Source organism: Candoia aspera, chromosome 1 (genome assembly GCF_035149785.1).
Source record: "Candoia aspera isolate rCanAsp1 chromosome 1, rCanAsp1.hap2, whole genome shotgun sequence".
NCBI lineage: Eukaryota > Metazoa > Chordata > Lepidosauria > Squamata > Boidae > Candoia > Candoia aspera.
The window spans coordinates 272,330,423-272,348,280 of record NC_086153.1 but is presented as its reverse complement, the minus strand read 5'-3'; the positions used below and the strand labels follow the sequence as shown (position 1 = coordinate 272,348,280).

At 39.7% G+C, this 17,858-nt stretch overlaps 1 protein-coding gene across 1 annotated transcript in view; it reads right to left on the bottom strand.

The window, feature by feature from the left end:
• The window catches only part of CSTPP1 (centriolar satellite-associated tubulin polyglutamylase complex regulator 1), a 180,381-nt gene extending 164,292 nt beyond the window's left edge, over positions 1-16,089 (bottom strand). Inside the window, exon 1 of the mRNA XM_063289701.1 lies at positions 16,003-16,089. Coding sequence (XP_063145771.1) covers positions 16,003-16,048 — 46 coding nt within the window. The 5' untranslated portion in view covers positions 16,049-16,089. The remainder of the gene's footprint in view (positions 1-16,002) is intronic.
• Between the last annotated feature and the right edge of the window lie 1,769 nt (positions 16,090-17,858).

Below are 17,858 nucleotides of genomic sequence, written 5' to 3'. Positions count from 1 at the left end.
TTGTGCACCCCTGTACTAAGTAGACTACATAAATTCCTTTAAGATAATTGACCAACTTTTTTGGAAGAATTAGACACAGAGTTTTAATAATGGCCTGCAAACAAATCTTTCAAGACAGTAGACACATTCTCCTAAAATACCTCCAAAACATGTTTTTTTCCGGAGGACTCTGACATACATCAAAGTGCATGCATATGAGTTGACACAGTAGAACCAAATGGCTCATAAACAAAGCTGTACATTTTCAAGTGTGCTGGAACAAGGGTCATTAGAACTGGACAAAGGACACTATTCATTTACTCTAAGTTTCTGGCTAAGAATAACTTGATGAAATGTTTTAGCAATCTTGCTGCTTTAACAAAAAGAAATGACCACACAAGCAGAGTGATACTGGCATGAGAAATCTGCCCTTTAGCCACTTTGATGCCAACAGCTGATTGAAGACTTTTTCCACACAACTTCCTGCTAACATTACATTAGCCATTCATGGTAAAATTCCCCTCCAAAATATTCTACAGGGAGACAAGTTTTTATTTTCATATTTTAAATAGTATGAAGCACATGGTCAAATAATTGGCATGTGATCAGATTGTTAGCTGGAGTTCATGAGATGATTGTTTGATTTGCGGTAGATTTTTTTTTACCCCAGTTGTCATTATATGTATTTAAATGATATATAGGTAAGCTACCTAGTCTTATATTGGATACTGAACTGTACCAGGTGCCCACACAGAATTTCACTTTCCAATGAGCAACTAACTAGTCATAACTTTGGGGAATGACATTCAAAGTTTACAAGTAACTCTATTTAATCGCTATGTAATCTATCTGGCTCAGCCATATACAGTATCTTCAGTTGCCCCAGAAAAGTCAGAAGCATATGACAGCACTTACAGATGGACAATGCCTAATGCTATTCATCAAAAAACATCATGCAACTGCTATTATTTTCTTGGCATTTTTGCTTTTTTTGTTTGTCTGGATAGATAAAATAGAAGATGGGTTATTCATGAAAAATTGTGATAATGTCTGGACACCCCACTCCAAAATTCCATAAATGAGACATATTTATTTATTTATTTATTTGATTGATTGATTGATTGATTTCTATAGCTGCCCATCCCAGCAAGTGACTCTTGCTTTACCAGAAAGCACTCAAAATTCTACAAACTATTTGGACTGGTATTTCCTTGTAAAGAAATAGAATAGCAATATATATGGGTATATTCCATAAACAGCTTCATGAAAAAGCAACAGCATTATTATTTCAAGTTATTAGAAAATGCATTCCAGAAGCAAAGGAATATGCCTCCAAACTTTAAATGTAATAAATGCAGTCAAGGATAGACTTTCCAAAGAAAATAGCACAAGGAAAATCTTTGAGGGTCAGCTACTACTATATTTCTTCCTTTCCAGCTTATTATGAACGATTTCCTCTCCATCTATTTCAATCCTCCTGACTCAGGTGACCCACTGTTCTGCAGCCCAATTTAGCTGTTTGTATTAACAGCTCCCCCACCTACAGTATATATTTTTTCACCCTGATGTAGGTGATAGATGGGAAGGGACGACAAACCCAAGAGAAGTATCTAGAAAACATGATTTGCTACTGGGCATTATTATTATTAAAACTTCACATGGATTCTGATTGCTATCAGGTTTTTATTTTGTTTGTTTGTTTTCAACCTAGAACATTATTTAATACAAAAGTGGGTAAAGCACACCCTGGAAAATACCTTGCAGCTAGTAGCAAGGTTGTCAGCCAGAGGTTCAGAGATATTATCTGGTAATAAAAGATACAGGGTGTAGTTTTATTTAATTATTTTAATGCAAAAGAATAAATGTTAATTTATGTGAGTGATTAAAGAAAAATAACTCTGCACACCTGTGTCGCCTCAGGGAAGAACGAGTAATGCAATTCAGTCAGTCACACTCCAAAGTTAACAGCAACCAGGTTATTTTCATCTTTGTCCCTCCCACCCTTTTCTCCACATTTCCAAGTTCTATGCTCAGTAATCATACTTCCAGAAATTATTCCAGCCAGAATCAGTGTTCATCAGATTCAAATGCAACAGGCAATAAATAGTCCAGATTTCTCACACCTAGAAGGATCTTTTCTTCTCACAACTGGCAGACAGACAGACACACTATAGGGAGGGGAAAAAAATCTCTCAGACTAGTCCTCTGCCCATGTCCTAAACTCTGAATATTAGTGAACAGTTGGGAGCAGTTACAAAGCTACCATGTGAAATGTATAAACAGTATTAGAACAACATGTAAACTCTGTTAAAAGATTATTCTGTGTAATGTTTATTTCAAAATATTTTAGTTCCTATGCACACTCTTCAGGTGCAATCTCTTTCAGTTACATCCAATAATTTACAAGTAGATTCCCCCTTGCTCTTCTCCTTTCAAGGATGTCCCAAATCTGCTAAGCTGGGGAACACAACCTGTGTAAAAAACTACGTACTGTAAGTTGCCCCAAGACCCCCTTCAAAAATTGCTACTATAATTAGCAATTTTAAGGACGTAAGAATAACTCAGATGGATCAGGCCAAGGTCCAACTTAGTCCAACATTTAATTTGTCAGGGTGGCCAACTAGATGCCTCTGGGGTGCTTGCAAGCAAGAGATGGAAACATACTGCTGTGAGCACTTGGATAGGCATGCTACAATTGACGGGAGCCAGCATGAGTTTGCTCTAAAGAAATTGTGCCATATTAAACTTATATCCTTCTTTGGTATAGTTAGTGGCTTAGTATCATGGAATGCTGTAAAAGTAGTGCACCTGGCCTCTCAGCAAAGCCAGAGAGCCTCATGATAGCCTCCTTCATAAATGATCAAATATAGGCTAGATGCTGTTAGATGGACTCACAGTTGGCTGAACAAAGGTACATAAATTGTGCTCGCTAATAGCTCTACTTCAGGTTGGAGGGAAATACTGAGTGGAGTGCCATGGGGCTCTGTCTTGGGCCCTATGATGTTCAACATTTTAATTAATGACTTGGATGAGGGAGCTGAAGGAACATTTACTAGGTTTGCAGATGACACAAAGTTGGGAAGGGTGGCTAATACTCTAGATGAAAGAAGATTCAGAAAGATTTAAGGCTTGAGTGGTGGGTTGATAAGAATAGGATGGAATTTAACAGGGAGAAATGAAAAATTTTGCATCTGGGTGGGGAAAAAAATGTAAGGTACAAGTATAGGATGGGAGAGACTTGGCCTGGCAAAAATACTTGTAGTTGACAAGGACGCCTAGCTCCTTTTCACAAGTTAAATATGAGCCAGCAGCATGAAACAGCTGCTGAAAAGGGAAATGCTAATTTGAGATGCACTAACAGTACCAGAGTCTAGATTATAGAAAGTAAGTGCTGGTAAACACATCCTTGAGAGAGGGGGTGGTCCTGCCAACACTTATAGAGCTGATGGTCTGCCCCTTCCTTAAAGAGCCATCAATAGACCCCACCATTCTAGACAATTTTTGTCCTGTTGAGAAGGTGGTCACAGTTGTACTGTACAAAGCCGTGGAGGAAAAGGATAATCTGGACCTCTGGCCCCCTTCACTCAAGTTTCAGGCCCAGGCATGGGACCGAAATGGCCCTGATCACACTTGTGGATGACCTCTGGCAGGAGTAGAATGGAAGTAGTGTATCTGTCCTTGTTCTTCTTGACTTATCAGCGGCTTTCAGTACCACGGATCATGATATCCTTCTGGACCATCTTCAGTGGTTAGGTACAGGGTGCACAGTTTTGTGTGAGTTCTTATTCCTCCAGGTAGGTTCTAATTGGTGCTGATGGGGGGTGGGGGTGGGGGGTGGGGGGAGATCTAGCTTGCAGCTTCTGCTTGTGGAATCCTGCAGGGCTCAACACTCTCCCCAGTCCTATTTAACAAGAGGCTGCTGGGTGAGGTCATTCAATGGCATGGGGTGAGGTCCAGTGTCTGGAGGTTATGGGTTTTAGGACTCCCTAGTGATGTTCCATATTTAGTTCTGGACGAGGTTGCACTACCCCAGACAGAATCAGTGTACAATTTGGGGGTCCTCCTGGACTCATGGCTCCTGCTCAAGGAGCAGGTGGTATCTGTGGCCACAGGGGTTTTGCACAGCTTCATATTGGACCAGGAAAGGAGGCACCGTGCATGATCACTTGCACTTTGGACACCTCCCAAAGGGACCACTGCAATGCACTCTACATGGGGCTGCCCTTGAAGAGCACCTAGAAGCTCCAATTGGCCCAGAATCTAGCCGTCCTAGAAATTATGAGTGTTTTCCAATTTGCTACACAAGCTGCACTGGCTCCTAATAGGCTTCCAAGTACAATTCAAGGTGCTGGTTTCCACCTACAAAGCTCATAATGGCACGGGACCAGGGTACTTGAAAACCACTCTCTCCAGTGGTCCCTACCTGTCCTGGCAGGAGATGCATGCTTCAGATCCAGTCAATTAAATCTAAGTCTAAGTCTAAATCTATGTTCACTCTACTCTGCCCTGGTCACATCTCATCTGGAGTACCGAACCCAGCTCTGGGCACCACAGTTTGAAATGACAATGACAAACTGAAGCAGGTTCAAAGCAGGTTTGAAAACTAATTCCTCTGCAGAACAGTTAAAACAACTTGGTATATTTAACCTACATGAAAACTGACTGAGGGAAAGTACAATGGAACTCTTCAAATCTGAAAGGTTGCCACACAGAAGAGATACTGGATTTATTCTTTACTGTCCTGAAGGGCAAGACCACAACTAGTGGGTTAACATTACAAAGAATGAGGTTCAAGCTAGATTTCATGAGAAACTTCCCAACTGTATAAAGCGTCAGTCAGTGGGGCAGGTTGTCACATAATATGTTGGTTTTTCATTTGCTAGAGGTCTTCAAGCACAGACTGGATGGTTATCTGTCAGAGATGTTCTAGCAGACCTTACCCTATGCAGGGCATCATACTAGACAACGTCTAAGGTCCCTTCCAATGATCCCGTTGTTCCCTTGCAACTCGTATTTGGAGGCATGCTTCCCCTGACACAGTGGTAATTTAGTGTCCAAGACTAATATGTCTTGATAGTCTTGTATTTCGCTAATTATATTTCTTTTAAAGCTATCCACATCTCTGTCCATGTCTCATAGTTGCAGTGAGTGTACTAAGATGATAAGATTATAGATTCTGTAACAAAATTGTTGGGTATTTGGAGTATCCTGCCCTATTATTCATGCCAAGGAATAAATAATATAATACGATAGTATTTATTGTGTTTTTATTTATTTATGACAATTATATTGCATCTTTCCTCCAAATAATTCACGGTAGTATATGTTGCTCTTCCTCAATCTCAACTTTATTGCAACCTTGTGATGTAGCTTAGGTCCATCTAAGATCAGCCAGTATGTTTCATGGCTGAGTAACATTTGAGGATAGTGTTTTCTAATCCTACTGTTCTGTATACCTAGAAAGAGAGTTGATCTTGCCAAGAATGTGGTATATTGAAAGAAAATTAATGTTTGGTTACAATCATCACTTTAGCCCTTAAAATTGTTTATTTCATTTTTGCCTAGCATTTGTTTAACCCAGGTAGTTGTGGTTTATTTAGTAAACTAAGATTAAGCATTCCATATAGCAGGCTGTATAAACCTTATCAGTATGTCTTAGTAATCATGCAATATTTTATACACGTTAACTTGGAAGTAGGTGTTAATTTTAGGTTCACTAGGTTTTCAACCATAATAATGTAACTCTTCTGTCATAAAGCCATATCTGTAAATACGTTTTTTTTTTTGTTTTGAATACTCTTTTTTCAGGAAAGAGAAGTAGTAGTAAATATTTCTTTATTTAAGCATTGTGGAAACACAATCAGGCCAAATCAATTCATTCTGAATAAGGCCAGATATATCCTATCTTTGAGGAAACTGCCAAACCTTTATGTATTTTTGAGAAATCCTGTTGAGTGATTGAAGTGCCAGAAGACTGGAGGAGAGCAAATGTTGTTCTATTCTTCAAAAAAGTAAAAAAATAAGGACCTAAGCAACTATAGCCCAGTCAGTCTGACATCAGTATCTTGGATGAGTCTAGAGCAGAAGTTTTCAAACTTTTTCAGGCTGTGGGACCCTGTTAGTTTAAAAAAAAAAAGTTCCCGGGCTCCTGATGAAGAGGCAATTGTCTAGTGACAGAAAATTGGCTATGTTCAAGTAAACTTGTTTGTTTGTTTGCCCTTAGATTCTCATGGAACCCCATCAAGTTCTCCTGGAACTCTATGAGCAGTTTGAAAAACTGATCAATAGCAGATCATAAACTGCATCTTTTCTCCTCTGGTTGATTTTTATGTTACTGTTACTTTTATTATGATGAGAATCAAATATTGATGCTGAAAAAGTATAATACTTTAAGCCAAAAAGCCTTGACTTTTGTGTAACTATCATAACCACACCACATTTCTAGGTCCCAGTAACATTACTTAAGAATATATATTAGCAGTACTGCAGAAGCATTTTTTTATGCTCTTAACTTTCAGCAGCTGTTGTGGCACCGTAACCTTTAGAGAATGTAGGGCAATACATTTGGCAGTATTATAGGTTATCAGGAACACATCATCACAGTGCTTTATTACTTTTTCCTTGTGCATACTGTATTTCCCCTTTCATCTGTGACAATATCAAGGTTTGAGACCTTACTTTCAAATGGCCATAGCCAGAATATATGGCTAATATTCCAAAAATATGCCCCACCAGAACAACTACAACCCATTGAATTATTCCGGGTACAAGCCAATAGAGAAGTTTTGTATTGGCAGTTGATACCTTACTGGCAAAGTCAAAGTTGTTAATAGTCAGAGAACACACCCTAATGTTTCAGAAGATGATGAAAACAGTACACTTTAAGAGAACATTCAGACTTGTTTGACAGCAGCCATGAGTTTATAGTTTTTAATAGTTTCATTTGTTATTTATTGGTTTAAAAGATGGATTTACAATTTTATTAATGCTTTATCCCGTATGCTGTAAGCTTCCTAGAAGTTACAATCTCATTACCTCAGACTAGCTTCTCTGAATTTAGTGGGAATTATTTGTATGCAAACACAACCAGGCTAACACTACAGAAAACTAAAAATCCAAATGTTTGGCACAGTAAAAGTTTATCATAGCCACTATTTCTTTTCAGCCATTGGGATTTCTCTACTGTCTGTTAAAAGTTTTGGAAGCTAAATCCAGAATAGCAGGGTTTAATTTTTTAAAAACCCTAAAAAGAAGAATTTAAAATGCAATGATTTAAAGAGCATACATTTTTGTATTTCAGATTGCTTGCCTAAAAATGTATCTCATTATTTCCGCAACCAGAGGCATCAGTTGAAACAGCTCCACCCCTTACATATATGTGATGTCATAATACATGTAGAAAAGGGATAGAGCTTGCATCAAAATGGTGCAATGCATTTTATCATTTGCCTTTCTTGCTTGGCGGCAGATGCTCATGTCCACAATGAATGCACTTAGAATGTCAGCTTTAAGATACTGTATAATCCCCAATCATAGGCTTCAGAACAGTTATTGTTTGTGTTCGTACAACATGTTTACTGTCTGTTTTTGTACAGCATTATTTCACGGCTAAGTGAACCACGTTTCATTCCATGAATCTAACTGCATTCTCGCAACACACTGAAGAATAAATTAACCACACTGGCTGGATTCACATAATACCCTGAGCAATAAATTATTTAATTACATCTTAGCTTAATACAGTATGTCATGCAACAAACCAGTCTGGTGCTAGTCCTCCCTTAAGCCAGCTGGGTGACTTTGGGCCAGTCATTCTCTCAGCCCTAGGAAGAAGGCAATGGCAAACTACTTCCAAAAAATGTTTCCAAGAAAACTGCAGGGACTTGTTTATGTAGTCATCAGGACTTGAAGGTGTGCACGTGCACACACACACACACACACACGTCATGCAAAAATCAGTATTCCAGAATCAGTTGTTTTAGGCTACAACTTTTTTTTAATATGCTAATTCTATTCAGGAATGCTGAATAGGCCACAGACCAGAACTGGAATAAAACATGGGAAATTCTGTGTATCTCCTTAATAAAAGTTACTTTAACTCTCAGACATCACATTTACAAAAAGAATGCTTATGTATTTTCAGTACAGTCAATTTTTTAACCCTTTTATGTTCATCTTTGACATCATAATATAGCAACTGGGACAAATAATCCAAAGAGAAAAATAACCAGGTTATGCCAACACCATTCTTTGTCTTACAGGATTTTGTGACTCATCCTTCATTAATCCCATCACAACTATTCAGAGAAGGAGGGGGTCCCTCCTATTGCCTGGCAAAATGAGCTGGTCTGGCATGTCATTCCATAGATAAAGTTACAATGCATGGTTTATGTTGCTGATCTAGGACATGTGTTCTGAGGCTGCACAATCTGGGAGTATTTTACCATTGAAGACAACATGGTCAAACAGAATCTAAATTAAGAACAAAACATTTCTCAGTCTCGAGCTCAAATGAAAGCAAACACTTTTGTGTTTTTAGCTAACACAGCAAAGACAACATAGCTGAAGCTACCAAACAACCTTGTTTTTAGTCGTTCTCTCATTTATTTAGTATTGTATCAAACACAGATAGGTTGTTTTCATTCATGGTAGCCAGTTGAGCAGCATCAAGCATAAGTTAATAGTTGGCACATTACTGATAAGTAAACATATGATTGCAAAGAAGTATTTTCTTTCCTATTCTAATTATTGTTTGTACTCAGACACTGCACTAAGCCATGATGTTGTTTTTGTGAGGTTTCAGCCCGCTTCTGACTCTGAAAACAAAACTTATCCGGAGTCAGAAGGGGGAAATGAAACTTATCAAGAGGGACTTGGAGAAGCTGAACCAAGAAGTGACTCAGCAGAGCGGGAGAATTTGCAAATGCGGACTGGGCAAACTCCAGAGGGGGATTTAAATCCTCCAATCACCACTTGAGACAGGAGAGCAGAGAAGCGCACGAATCAGAAGGCAGCCCGATAGGCTGCAGAAGAGAAAAGGCACGGAAAGGAACGCATTAAAAGGCAAGCACGCATTTAACAAGATGCCAAAGACAACCGATCCTTCAAGCTCACAGCAATTGTGGAAGAGTCATTACCAACGTCAGAAGCCTTGCCTGTAGCCAGCGTGGAACCAGTGCCAGCGTCTTTTGCCACTGCAGAACTGCCTGCTGCACAAGCCGCTCCAGTCGAGCTTCTCTCTGCTGTTCCTGCGGAGCACAGTCTTGTGTCCAGCTCCAAGCCTCGTATTGCTCCATACATTCCAGGTATGCTCCCAGATTCAAACCCTGCCTAGACTTTCCAGTCCAGTCCAGTCCAGTCCTGCTACCAGTCTGCAGCCTTGCCTACACTCTCCAGTCCAGTCCAGCCTTGCTTCCAGATCTCAGCCTTGCCTAGACTCTCCAGTCCAGCCCAGCTTAGCCTCCAGAGCCAAGCCTTGCCTAGAGGTTCCAGTCCAGTCTTGCCTAGCCTCCACGTGTCAGCCTGGTCCTATCTGCATGCCAGTTCACAGAACCTTGCCTCCAGCTTCTGCCTTGCCACGCACTCTAGCTTCACCAAGTCTGACAGCTTCGATCAGAGAGCTAGCTGAATTCTGTCTTGTTGTTCTGCCATAGTCTGACCCTGCAGCTTTGCCTGTTCATCCATCATTGCCTGGGTGGTCTTGATTGAAATTGCTTGCCTTATTTATTCACCAGGACTTTACTGTTGTACATAGTTGTTTTAAATAAAGAGTTTGATAATAATTCTGTCTGGCCGCCTCATAGTCTGAACAGGACAGATTTTTACTTTGAATGTTGTGTCACCTTTTTTAAACTCAGCCTATGAGTCTAGCCTTTATGGATTGCTCAACAAATCATGGTTTCAAATCTCCTGAATTAGCATGATGAATAGTTCAGCCAAAGGTTGGGTTCTTAAAGATCACCTAGTTCAATCCCTTATTACAACATGAATGTCTGCTGCTATAATATCCCTGATATTTGGAACGTAAATATCTTTAAGCACCAGGATCTGCTTAAAAATCTAGTAACATACAATCTGCTGTTTTCTGAGGTACAGAAAATACAGTCAGGAAGTTCTAATATTTCTCTGGAATTCTTTTGGTGGTATCAGTTGGCTTCTAAATCTCTTCTCCATGCCAACTATATCTAGTTCCTTTAACATTGTTCCATAGAATTTGGTTGCCAAACCCAATCTGTCAACTTTCTCTGTACATGTTCCTATTTGCCAATGTCCTCCTTAAAAAGCATTGCTCAGAATTGTACAGCCTATTCCAAGCAAGGTTCAATCGAAGTGGAATAAAATTACACTATCATTTCATATGATCAGGACTTTATACCTTTGTTGATGCAGCTAAGAACTGTATTTGCCTCCTGTAGGTCACGCTTAAGGTTTACTAAAATCTTGAGTTCTTTTACATATTGGTGTCTTTCATATGTTGTTGCTGTTTATTCGTTTAGTCGCTTCCGACTCTTCGTGACTTCATGGACCAGCCCACGCCAGAGCTTCCTGTCGGTCGTCAACACCCCCAGCTCCCCCAGGGACGAGTCCGTCACCTCTAGAATATCATCCATCCATCTTGCCCTTGGTCGGCCCCTCTTCCTTTTGCCCTCCACTCTCCCTAGCATCAGCATCTTCTCCAGGGTGTCCTGTCTTCTCATTATGTGGCCAAAGTATTTCAGTCTTGCCTTTAATATCATTCCCTCAAGTGAGCAGTCTGCCTTTATTTCCTGGAGGATGGACTGGTTGGATCTTCTTGCAGTCCAAGGCACTCCCAGAATTTTCCTCCAACACCACAGTTCAAAAGCATCGATCTTCCTTCGCTCAGCCTTCCTTATGGTCCAGCTCTCGCAGCCATGTTACTACAGGGAACACCATTGCTTTAACTATGCGGGCTTTTGTTGTCAGTGTGATGTCTCTGCTCTTAACTATTTTATCGAGATTGGTCATTGCTCTTCTCCCAAGGATTAAGCGTCTTCTGATTTCCTGACTGCAGTCAGCATCTGCAGTAATCTTTGCACCTAGGAATACAAAGTCTTTCACTGCTTCTACATTTTCTCCCTCTATTTGCCAGTTATCAATCAAGCTGGTTGCCATCATCTTGGTTTTTTTGAGGTTTAGCTGCAAACCAGCTTTTGCACTTTCTTCTTTCACCTTCATCATAAGGCTCCTCAGTTCCTCTTCACTTTCAGCCATCAAAGTGGTATCATCTGCATATCTGAGATTGTTAATGTTTCTTCCAGCGATTTTAACTCCAGCCTTGGATTCCTCAAGGCCAGCTTGTCACATGATGTGTTCTGCATACAAGTTGAATAGGTAGGGTGAGAGTATACAGCCCTGCCGTACTCCTTTCCCAATCTTAAACCAGTCCGTTGTTCCGTAGTCTGTTCTTACTGTTGCTACTTGGTCGTTATACAGATTCTTCAGGAGGCATACAAGATGACTTGGTATCCCCATACCACTAAGAACTTGCCACAATTTGTTATGGTCCACGTCTTTCATATAGTGCTATCATTTTTGCTTTTATTATTTCAGGTTTTATCCAAGACATTTTACTGTTTAAGATGAAATAGCAGATGGTGCCCCACCCCATTGCAAATACAAGAGCTGAATGGAATGACTGTTGAATTATTCTTCAATATGGTAACAGAATAGCATCCTTCACTGCACCAGATGACAACAGGATAGCTCAGAGGCACAGGGCATGCTGAGTGCCATAGAGTTCTCTCTTCTTCCATCTTCTTGCTTGTTCCCAAAATGTCAGACTCATAGATTTTTTTATATTTTTTCCATCTTAAATATTTTGAAAAAATATTCTTTAGGACTCAGAAAGACATAGGCAAATTAATTAGCTGAACGTATACCTCATCTGAAAATAATGGGGAAAATTAAAAGCATTTAGTTACAATAGTGACTGAATTAGTCTGGATCTAATCCAGTCTTTGGCTTGGTTTATGAAACCAACTATGTAACTTTTTTTTGTTAACCATGGTTTATTAGATGCACTACAACTGGCTGGTCTCACACAATATACTATGCCATAAACAATGGTTTAAAAATCATAATGGCTGCATTCACATGACTCATTAAATCCAAACAACCCAATTGTGTTTTAGTGTGCTGCAGGAATCCAGATTGCAGGTATAACTGAATTACTAGTCATATTACTAGTTTTGTTTAACTGAACTAAATACATGTTTATGTTAATTACTTATGAAATAGTTAATTATATGAAGGCAGGCGGCCAGCTAGAAAGGAAGGAAAGCATAACCAGAAATCATCAAGCATACATGCAGTGGTTCAGGAGCTAGTTTTCAGGTACTTATTAAAAGTCAAGAACTCTCTGGCTGGCAATGGCAGTACAACACCATTCCTCAGCATTTCCTTTTTGTAAGAGAGCACAACATCTCTGGCACTGACTAGACCCAAGCTTTATAAAACGCAGAGCTTCTCTGGCAGGGGCTCATGTTCTCACATGTCCACAGCTGGCACAAGATGAAGGGAAAAGGATTCTGGTAGAGAGGGGAAGGAAAGGAACTTAAGAGAGAAAATAATTAAAAGTTTCAAAATTGCTCTACGAAGAGTAAGCCCTCAATTAGAGATGGAAGACATAAACCACTTCACTGAAAAGGCCAAGTTTCATCAAAGGAACCAAGAATTCAGGGCTGAGAAACAGAATCAAATATGGTGTAGCTAAGAATGTAAACTTTGAGCCAGAAAGTTCCTGGCTGAATAGCCAAGAATTCATGAAGAGGCCACAGGAAAATTATTATGCCAGAACTCTGGCATAATGTGATTATTATGCCTCTGGCATAATATGATTATTATGTTGGCCTACTTTACAGAGCTGTTGTAAGGAATACTGAAATTGTATTTTGCAAAAACCAAGTCATATTATTACCACTTATTTCACTAGCTAGTTTCCATACTGGCAACATCCTTAACTTAACAGTGAGTAGTTGAATATTTTGAGCTCCCTTTTTTGGCTGCATATTCATATTTCCTTTTTAAATCAGTACAAATGAACTATGCTTTTATTTCAAAATAATGTGTTTTTCCTTCTGCAGTCCTCTTATTCTTTGTTTGACTTTTGTCACAACCACTGGATTTTTTTTTCCTGTACTGACCCTTACGTTTATGATCTTGATCATGCTTAACTTTCTCATTCCATTGCATTTGTTTAAGAACTCCCCACCTCCAAGGTCCCTCTGTTCACAACATTTAAAAAGAATTCAGTCCACACATTATGTCAAGGACAGTGGGGCATGGGGTTCTGTTTCTGGACCCAGCGGGTGAGGAGGAAAGATTAAGTTATATAATTCCCCATTAAACCAAGCAACTGACACTGCAACTGCAATTACGAATGAGAAGTTATTTTTGAAACATCAACTTCTTTAAATATATCGAACCTAAATATTGTGAAGGATGAAGAAAAAAATATGCAGCATTGGATGAGGTACTTAGTCCAACAGAAGTATGCTTTATTATAATTAAAAGCCATAAAGAAAATATTGTGAATATGGGATAGTCACCACAGAATAGAAGGATTTTTGGAAGCACCCATTTAACTTGCATGTCTTGTGTGTGTGTGTGTGTGTGTGTGTGTGTGTGTGAAAAAGAGAGAGAGTGTTTAAAAAATAGTTCATCCATCCCAAAAAGTGAGGAAGCTAAGTTAAGCATCTCTTCAAAGAACACCTGATATGACAGCCCTGGGCAACAAACAGTCTTCTGAATAAGATTAACTTGATTTGGTTTCTCTCGTCACAATTACCTATAGTCTCCCAGCCAGATAATAGTATTCTCTCCTCACAATTACCTATAGTCTCCCAGCCAGATAATACTATTAGCAAGATCTTGAAAAATACAATAAAGCACCTGGAATAAGGTTGCCATTCTCTTCAAAGAATGTTGTTTGAACAACTGCAGGTCAATGCCAAAAAAGACTCAAAGGCATTTTTCCAAACTTTGCTTACTTTCACTAGTTTCATATTAAACAAAGCATTATTCAACAACTTTAAAAAAAATAGTATTCCCCCCCATCCCCACTCAAAGATATAAACATTACAAGCATTCTAAATAGCATAGAGACAATTTAATGACCAAGATTTTCCTTTCTGAACACAGATTCAATTTTGGGAGATTAGATTTTAAGTTCCACACAGAGCAGAAACATAAGGTTAAAACTGAAGGATTTTCTATTTATTTCTTTTAATATTAACATTGTGTCTGAGTTGTCTGAGTATGTTTTATAGTTTAAGTTGCTTGCGGACTACATTTATTATTTAATGAGTAAGATAATCCTTATTTTACTATTTTCTAGTTGTATCATCTTTGAAGACCCAGGTAATATGTCAATTTTTGATCTGGCTTTAACTTTTTGTTCAGAGAACTCCAAGGGATTTTGATCAACTCAAAAAGTACTACCACTTCTAGTTGTCTAATAACCTAATTGCCCAGAGGCAAACTACTGGTAAAAGGCAGGTGATTTATGGTGATTAAATAGGATGCAGCCATTTGACTTGGTATCCCAACCATCTTTTTAACTCCCGGATTTCTTTGTATGTGTGCATGCATACAGATGCATGTATCAACAGTGGACTACTGAGGATTGGGGCTGACACAGATGGCTACAGTAAGAAGATTGAGTCACCATCATCCCATTTTTGTTCCCAATTCACTCCTTTTCCCCCAACACTCAGGAGGAGAAGGAAGAAGTAATGGTGATGATGCCTGGAACTTCCTATTTTAGTGGGCCCTCTCTAGGCTCCCTTCTCTATATCCAAAGGCCAGAAGAGCATCTTAAGCCTTCATTCTAAGTTTGTATGATACAGCCTGACTCAGATAGAATACATAATTATTGAGATAATTTTGAAAGCAATTAAGTCTATTCTTGACACAAAATAACTAGGGTTCACACAACACAATAACCCAATTAAACATGGTCTGCAAGTGGACCTACACAAGGTAGGGGTATTATGGGGGGTGGGGAGAATGCAAAATTGTAAAACATTTAGATAATTATTAAGCAGTTTTATAGATATTTTAGAGTGGTAAATGAGATTTCCTGCATAGTGACTAGGTTCACATGTTGTGCTAAGCCATAATTTCCTAATCCATGACTTACTGATAAAACCACAATTGGTGGGCTCTCACATTGCACCAAAACATTTTCGTTTATTTAATTTAGGGTTATGTGAACCGAGACAATGATGTCTGGCAGACCTTATAACTGTGCCACGGTTCAACAAACTATGGCTTAGCAATGATATATAATATATACATCATTATAAATTGATGTATGTATTATATATGTATTATATTATTATAATATAATAACCAGGCTATTTACTCAGAAGTAAGCACCACTGGCCAGAGAACCAGATGATAAACAATCTCTCAAGGCTGTTATTATAACATATTAATGATTACAATATAAATAAATGTTTATTACTTGAGATGGTTATATTTGAAATGGTTGCATTGGTAGTCATTTCCAATTTTTCCTTCACAGCACAATTTAGTCCCAAGCTCTAAAAGAGAGCAAGTACTTCCAGTGACATGCTTGCTTGCCCTGGGCCCTAAAGCAGCGTTTCTCAACCTTGGCAACTTTCAGTTGTGTGGACTCCAACTCCCAGAATTCCCTAGCTGACCAAGGTCGAGAAACACAGCCCGAAAGCATCATATCCCCACCTCGGATGCGAGAGGAAAATACCGGCAGAGGCAAGTCACCCGGAAGGCTGGCAAGCCGACAGCTGCAACCCAGCCCTCCCAAGGTCGGCGACAGCTAGATCATTCTACTTTGCGCCACGGGGGAAGCACTCCTCTCAGACACACCACAGGCAAGGACCAGGGGAAAGGCCCGAGAGAGCCCAGAATCACTTCTCCCTCCCTCTCGGGAAGGCAGCCCTCGCCCCGCGGCGAGAACGGAGAAGCCACCTGCGCCTGCATCTCCTTCTCCTCTTCCCGCCGCGCCCGCTGGAGCCTCACCCAGATACTCGAACCCCGGCTGAGAGAGGCGATCCGCGTTCAGCATCCTGTCAGGGCCGCCCGCTCTCCACCGGTTCGTTTCCAGGACACCAGACGCAGCGGCGTGGAAAATGACTTCCGGCCAGAAACAAGACCCGGCAGTCGGAATCCTGGAGGAAGGGGATCGAGGTTGCACCAGGAACTGGTCTTCTCTTCCACCTTCGTCCTCCTCCTGTTACCTTGGGTCAGGCAGCCGGCTAAAGTGCTCTTTCAGATGGGAGAAGATGCTTCAGCAGAGGAAGGTGTGTTCCATCGCTCTCCTCGTTGGACATTGTATTGTAACAATAATAACTCATCCTCCGCTGTGACTGGTAATGGCTTTATTCGAAAGAGGAGAATATACTATCCTTAAAATCGCAGCTTTGCAATGTTTTAAGTGACAGTATTTAGGAGCTAAAATTGTTGCTACTCTGAGTATAAACACACAGAAGATGCACTGAACAACAATCTAGCCAACCTCATTTTAGCTCACTATGTTTTGTGGACTCAGCCAATGTAACTAGTTTGTGGTTTAGTGTGTGTCCTGAGAACCCCCAAAAATTAGGTTGAGTAAGCCATGGCTAAGTTAAGCAGGGCATGTACATTCAGCCATTGCTTATCCTCTGAGATACCCAAATGAGCAGATCTGTTTTCTCATTTGTAGCAAAATGTGCTTCTCAAAGGATTCCACCCAACCCTTGTAAAAAATGACTATTTTTCTATCTGTACTGCACCCATGAGCAAGTACTGCACAGCACTAAATTTCATCTAGTCAGTGTTAGAGAGTATAGGCAAGACTCTAGTACGAAATTACTAACATTTTGGCCCTTTAGTCATGCACATCTTGAAGCAAGCAGTCACAGATACCTGTAACTGTTCAGCTATATTGCTGGCACAACAAAGATTGCCCTTATTTTATTAGGTGGGCAAAAGGTAGGTAAGAGTCTTCTGATAGACAATCCCCAGTGTTTGGGGATTCCAAATCGTTTATCGGCAACAAAAACAAAAATAGTATTTTTTCCTCTACTTTTAATTAGGCAGCAGAAATGGAGGAAAGCTTGTAGAGTGGGAAACCAAGAGAAGATTTGTGCATAATGGGACTATGAATTCCATTCTATTGCTCAGAGATACCCATATTTTTTAATATCAAATATATCTCACAGACACTAACCTTTTCTTCATTCCCAGTTAATATTGATATCAGAATGCCATGGCTGTACCAACTCTTTGTCACATAATATTGACCATACCTTGTCCCTAGTCCATGATTTAAATAGTATTATGTTGACTCTTTCTGGTTTTCCTGCTTGTCAAAAAAGATACTAAAAATTACATACTTACCACCTTTTATCAGAAAGTGAAGTCAAGTTAACTGTGAAATGACGTATGTCTTGACTGTATGGAAAGGTGCTTAAGTCAATGGCCAGCAAGACATACCAGGCATCACACTGATTGTATATTGACCAATCTTTATCTCAAAACTATTGATACCCTGTGAGGACAATGCTTTGGGTTAACAAGATCCTATAAACATAGAATGAAGGCCGCAGTCCAGAAAATCTATTTTATAGTTCTTTTTATTGCCAGAGAAGGGCTATGGCATGTTAAACCACCAGGGAAAAGCCCAAAGATACTATTTGGCACTTGGTTCCAATTGCTGGACCTCTGGGTTCTAGTAAAATGCAAAATGAATCTCAGAAACCTGACATATTCTTCATCTCTACTGACTTTACACAAAAATGTTGAATCTGTACATTACACAAAGTCACGGCTTGTCTCACTATTATGATAGTTGGCTGGGTTCACCCACTGCACTAACCCAAAATAAAAAAGGCATC